Source organism: Pyrgilauda ruficollis, unplaced genomic scaffold (genome assembly GCF_017590135.1).
Source record: "Pyrgilauda ruficollis isolate IOZ18807 unplaced genomic scaffold, ASM1759013v1 scaffold9, whole genome shotgun sequence".
Taxonomy (NCBI): Eukaryota; Metazoa; Chordata; class Aves; order Passeriformes; family Passeridae; genus Pyrgilauda; species Pyrgilauda ruficollis.
In genome coordinates this window covers 9806886-9812857 of record NW_024531043.1, presented here as the reverse complement: position 1 = coordinate 9812857, position 5972 = coordinate 9806886, and the positions used below count along the sequence as shown (strand labels likewise).

Sequence of the window (5972 nt, the reverse complement as noted above, 5' to 3'; positions counted from 1 at the left end):
GGCCCCTCAGTTTGGGAAGGGCACTGGGGCTCTTGAGCACATCCAGAGGGCAACTGGACTGGTGAGGGGCCTGGAACACAAACCCTGTGAGGAATGACTGAGGGAGCTGGGGGTGCTCAGCCTGGAGAAAAGGAGACTCAGGGGTGCCCTCATCACTCTGCACAGCTCCTGAAAGGTGGCTGTGCTCAGCTGGGGCTGGGCTCTGTCTCCAGGAACTGACAGAACCAGAGGACTCAGTCTTCAGCTGTGCCAAGGGAAATACAGGTTGGATATTAGGAAAAAGTTTTTTATGAAAAGAGTGATAAAGTTCTGGAATGGCTGCCCGGGGAGGTGGTGCAGTCACCATCCCTGGGTGTGTTTAACAAAGCCTGGATGTGGCACTGGGTGCCAGGGTTCAGTTGAGATGTTGAGGCTGGGTTGGACTCGATCTTGAAGGTCTCTTCCAACCTGGTGATTCTGTGATTCTGTGATTTGCAGCCAGAATTTACCCACAGCCATTCTCCCAGCTGTGCCTGGAAGGGTTTGGGGTGCACCCTCACGTGCAGCCCTGTGGGTGACAATGGTGTGAGGCTCCAACCTTGCACTCATCACACCTGGCATTGCTCCCTGGGAAAAGCCTGCTGCTTCCCACCTTTTTTATCCATGCCCACCTCTTGCCCCAGCCCATGCCAGTGGCTGGGAAGGATTGTGAGCTGCTCAGAGCAGGGCTGGGTCACTGGGAGTGGGGGGTTCACAGTGTCCCTCTGCGGTGGGAGCTCCAGCACCTCCCTGGCTGCTCAGGGACGCAGAGGAGGATCCCTGGGGCAGGACACACCTGAGCTCCTTGTGCCAGGTGAGCAGTGCAGCCATACCAGCCGAGCTGCAGCTTTTCTGCTGGCACAGCCAGGGGTGGAGACACATTCCCCAGCCAGTGTGAGGAACCACAACCCCCCACGCATGGTTCCTGGATCAAGAGCTTGAGGAGGGCTGGGAGGCTTTAAACGAAAAGCACTCATGAGGATCTCAGCGCTTCCCTGCTGCTCTGGCAGCGGAGCTGAGGCTCCTGCAGGAGCTGAAGCTCCCCCGTGGTGTCCCCAGCTTGTCCAGCAGCCCCAGCTCTGCCCTGGGAGCCCTCATCCCCCGCAGGAGCCGGAGCCATGCGTGTAGCCATCATCGGGGCCGGGGTGATCGGGCTCTCCAGCGCCCTGTGCATCCATGAGCAGTTCCACAGCCTGCTGCCCTCCCTGGAGCTGGAGGTCTACGCCGACCACTTCACCCCCCACACCACCAGCGATGGGGCAGCCGGGCTGTGGCAGCCCTACCTGAGTGACCACGGCAACCTGCAGGAGACGTAAGGCACGAGGAGGAGGAGGAGGATGGTGCCTGTCCCTCTCCCTGTGTGCCATCAGCTGCCCTGGCACAGCTCCGTGGGGCTGGCAGAGCCACCACTGTCCCATTCTCATCCCAGGCTCTGGAATAAAGAGACGTTCGATTACCTCCTCGGGCAGCTGCACTCCCCAGCAGCCAAGGAAATGGGACTTTTCCTCATTTCTGGCTACAACCTGTTCACGGAGCCGGCGCCGGTAAGGAGCAGGTCACAGGCAGGCTGGGAATGGTTTCAGCTCAGCAGCTGCCTGCTTGGGCAGGGCTGTGCTTCTTCCAGCCAGGGCTTCCCAATATTTCCAAGTTTTCCCTGTGACGGTGCCTGGGACATGGTGTTTTCTGTGCTCCCGAGACAGTATTGGTGTGAGGATCCAACAGGAGAGTGGGAGTGACAGAGCCTGTCCAGCTGTGCTGGCAGCTGCACATCCAGCTGTGTCCCTCTGGGATGGGCTGTGTCCCATGGGATGTGTCCCATGATCCCCCCACAGCTCCTGTCCCACGGTGATCCCAGCCCATTAATGATCTCAGAGCTCTTTTTCTTCAGGACCCATCCTGGAAGAACATTGTCCTGGGATTCAGGAACTTGACACCAAAAGAACTCGAACTCTTCCCTGGCTACAGGTATTTTTCAGTTTGTTTTTTGGAGACTCGGGTAGGACAGTCCTGGATATCTCCTGAATACAGCCCTGGCATGAGGCAGTGGGAAAAGGAACTGCCGGTGTAGAAATGTCCTCACTTCTTTAAAACTGCTTCCCTTCAAATAAGTAGGAAACAGTTCAAATGGCAAAAAAAGCAGCAACCAAGCACAGAAACCATTCCAGCTCCTCTCTTACCTCACCTTGCCTCAATGTCCAATTAGGGGAGGAAAACCAGAAGGTGTTTTATGCTGTAAAAAGGGAAGAAAAATCATGCATTGATGTGAGGAGGATCCCAGGGGGAATTGGGGTCCCAGATGCACAGTGGCTGTCAGGAATGTTGGGGCAGGAGGCTCCTGCAGGTCCTCCCAGCCTCCTCTCCTCCTGTTTCAGCTATGGCTGGTTCAACACGGCGCTGATGCTGGAGGGCAGGAGTTACCTGCCCTGGCTCACCAACAGGTGAGTGCAGCTGCTCCTGTTCCCTCTGGCTGCAGGTGTGGATTTTCATCCTGCACATCAGGATAGGGTGGGCAGAGATGCATCCCTGGGAAGCAGGGAAGAGGCTCTGGAATCCTGTTCAATGCCCCAGTGGGGTAACACTCTAACAGTGGGTCCAGGAGTGCATTTTTTGCATGACAAAAATGAAAGCAATGAGATACTTGGAGTTGCATCCAATGGCTTTTGGCTTTGGAAGAATTTGGGCTTGGTTTTATTCCTGTAATTTCTAATGCTGAGCAGGTGTCCTGGCATGGAACATTTGCTTTTAATTTGCCAGTAACAAACGAACTTGTGCTTCCCAGGCTGACGCAGAGGGGAGTGAAGTTTTTCCATAAGAAGGTTGAGTCTTTCCAGGAGGTGAGTGGGGATGTGGAGCCAGGGCAGAGGGCACAGCCCCATCCCAGAGTGGAGAAACAGCATCCAGCAGGCTGCTGGATATCCAGGTGCTGCTCTGGATATTCCTTGGCATGAGTGATGGGCCAGGGAACAGCAGCAAGACTATGCCAAGATGCAGGAAATAAATTCTACCAAGAAAGATAAAGGGTCTTGGGTATTGAGGGATGGCTGACAGAGGATGGGGTAGAGCATTTATCCAGCATGGATTGGCTGCTTTCCCTGGAATGGCTTGGTGGCACACATGGGATGTCAGCAGGAGCTGGCTGGGGAAGAAGCTGTGCCCTGGATCTGGCCCTTATGCTTTATCCATTTCCTGACTGTTGGAAAGAGCACTTGGCTCATTTGGAAGCAGGAATGTTGTGTCTCTGTGGCAACATCCCTGTGTGCTGCTCCCAGCCGTGTCCCTCTCTCCTCAGCTGTTTTCCCAGGGTGTGGATGTGGTCCTGAACTGCAGTGGGATGCGCTCAGGGGACCTGCAGCCCGACCCAGAGCTGCAGCCTGGCCGGGGCCAGATCATCAAGGTGAGCTGGGGCAGGCCTGGGGGCTTCCCAAAAACCCATCTGTTACCACGAGGAGTGTCTGTGCCCTCTGGGGAAAACCATGGGCTTGTGGCTGGATCCACACTGGGATCAGGTCCTGATTCCCAGCAAACACTGCTCATGTGGAACCAACCAGATCCCATTCCTGGTTCAGCTGTGGGAATGCCCTCAGCCTCCAGCCTGTTTCTCCATTGGGTGAGGGCTGGGGGAGGTCAGAGGCACAATGCTGATAATAAAAAGACAAAATCTTTGGGGGAAGACTTTGATTATTTGGAGAAGCTCAGGCGAGTAGGAAGCTCCTCCCTACCTGCACGCCTGTTTTCCCATCTTCCCAGGGAAGCCAGCACAGGGAACACTGAGCTAAGGGAGGGTCCCATATCTGGACCCTCGTGTCCCTCCCACTGTCCCCTGAGCCTGGCACCCACTCTCCAGCTCTGAATTCCTCCCCTTCATCTCCCAGGTCCTGGCCCCGTGGGTGAAGCATTTCATTATCACTCACGACCTGAAATCCGGGATCTACAACTCACCCTACATCATCCCAGGGTAGGTGACAGTGGCTGGAGAGCTCAGCCCTGGAGGGTCCTCCTTTTACTTTTGTGCTTCCCAATGATCAAGCAAGGTTTTGGAAGGGTCCAGCCAGCACAGACTCCTCCAGGCCCCCCTCAGCCTTAACCTGCCTCTTGTCCTTTATTAATCCACAGAGTTTGGGGCAGCAGCAGCACCAATCTCTGTGTTCCTCTCCAGAGCCATCCCTTTCCTTCCAGCCTTTTCTGAGCCAGGCAGGAGCAGATCTGTTTGATAAGGGTGGAATTATCTGTCTGCTTTGCCCAGACAAGGAAGGGCTGACAGGATTTAATGAGTGACTTGCTCACGAGCAGACGTGCAGGCACCTCTCTCTGCCTGCTCCATGTGGGAGTTTCTCCCACAGGAATATTTTGGAGGCTCAGGGTGTAGCAGGATCCAACATCACACTCACACAGTGTCCCTCCATGTGGTGGCCCCACAGGGGACAGCTGGGGACAAGCCACCACCGTCTGTCTCCTTTGGCTCCTGGTACAGGAGCGAGTTCACAGTCCTGGGAGGGGTTTACCAGCATGGAAACTGGAGTGAGGAGAACAGTGCCAAGGATCACAAATCCATCTGGGACAGCTGCTGCCGGCTGCTCCCGGCTCTCCAGGTGGGTGACCTGACTGCCAGCAAGGGGCACGGGGAGCTGGGGGTGCTCAGGATGGAGGAATGAGTGCTGGGACAAACCACAGGAGCTCGGTGTTTCCGTGAGTCAGGGTTTCTGTGTGTCCATCATGGATACCTGGGGTTCTTCCACCTGGCTGAGGGACAGGCAGGGCTGGGGCTGGCACTGAGACAAGGTTTGCAGGGATAATAATTACTCATGTACAGAACCAGAGCTCTGGGAGGTTCCAGCCCTCTGTCTCCAGAGAAGGGTTGTGTCCACTCCCAGTGCTGCTGTTATTCCCTGGATTAGCAGGAAAGGCGGTGTGGGGCTTTGGCACAGGGATTTGCCTCAGCTCCAGGCTGGCACTGCCATCCCAAATCACTCTGCCTGGAGCTGCTGCAGGATGGGGAGCCCCTGTCCCTGCTCATCTCAAGGCTCACCTGGTGCTGTGAGGTTTGGCTGGTGGGATTCCAAGGAATGCTGGTTTTGCTTCCAGAAGGTGAAGATCGTCGGGGAGTGGAGCGGCCTGAGACCAGCCCGGCCCTCGGTCCGCCTGGAGCGGGAGAGCATCCGCCTCGGGAATCTCCAGGCAGAGGTACTCGCACAGCCCTGGGGGCTGAGTGTGATTAATCACCGTGTTAATTGTGCCTGGGGCAGTGATAAACAAGCCCTGTTCCTGTGATCATCCCTCTTTCCATCGCCTCACCAACAGCGAGGGAATCTCTGAGCCCAGGGATAAATGTCAGAGATACTGAAACAAATTATTGATGTGGCTGCCCCATCCCTGTAAGTGCTCAGAGATCTGTTGGACAGGACTTGGAGCAACCTGGGCTGGTAGGAGATGTCCCTGCCCAAAGCAGGGGATGGAACAAGAAGGGCTTTGAGATCCCCCCAGCCCATGCTGGGATTCTGTGCTTCTCCCCCAGGTGATTCACAACTACGGCCACGGCGGCTTTGGGATCACCATCCACTGGGGCTGTGCCATGGCAGCAGCTCGGCTCTTTGGGAGCATCCTGCAGGAGAAGAAGCAGCTGGGCACCCTCCCAGGGCCCCGCTTGTGAGCACCTGCTCCCCTGGAATATGTGACAACAGTGGCTTAGGAATCACAGCAGAAGGATGGGAACAGCACAGGGATACACTCACGGGCTGCTCCACCCCACTCTGGCTCTCAGCGTCTCATTTCCAGGTTGCTGCCGTTTTCCAGATGGCTCCACTCTCTCCACAACCTGCCTGGAGGAAGGACTTTCAAATATGGACTAATCATCCGTGGCAAAGTGCACCAAGTGCTGTCTGGGATCAGGCTGCAAAGGGCAGGCTGGGTTCAGCTGAACCCTGCACAGTCCTGCAGTTCATCTGCACCAGGGGACA

The 5972-nt window shown here is 56.1% G+C and overlaps 1 protein-coding gene across 1 annotated transcript; it reads left to right on the top strand.

Annotated features, from left to right (window-relative positions):
* Window positions 1–1128: 1128 nt before the first annotated feature.
* DAO (D-amino acid oxidase) lies at window positions 1129–5665 on the top strand. Its single transcript, XM_041488411.1, has 10 exons — window positions 1129–1330; window positions 1448–1562; window positions 1907–1983; window positions 2391–2456; window positions 2798–2852; window positions 3308–3412; window positions 3891–3973; window positions 4490–4607; window positions 5101–5199; window positions 5531–5665. Exons 1-10 carry the CDS (start codon window positions 1137–1139, stop codon window positions 5663–5665), a joined length of 1047 nt encoding a protein of 348 aa, XP_041344345.1. The 5' UTR covers window positions 1129–1136.
* Window positions 5666–5972: the final 307 nt, after the last annotated feature.

Bases quoted from the DNA above. Each gene is read 5' to 3' on its own strand.
- DAO (XM_041488411.1), top strand. From the start codon at position 1,137: ATGCGTGTAGCCATCATCGGGGCCGGGGTGATCGGGCTCTCCAGCGCC. The intron at 1,331-1,447 runs GTAAGGCACGAG...TTCTCATCCCAG, and splicing joins CACGGCAACCTGCAGGAGAC to GCTCTGGAATAAAGAGACGT. The intron at 5,200-5,530 runs GTACTCGCACAG...CTTCTCCCCCAG, and splicing joins TCGGGAATCTCCAGGCAGAG to GTGATTCACAACTACGGCCA.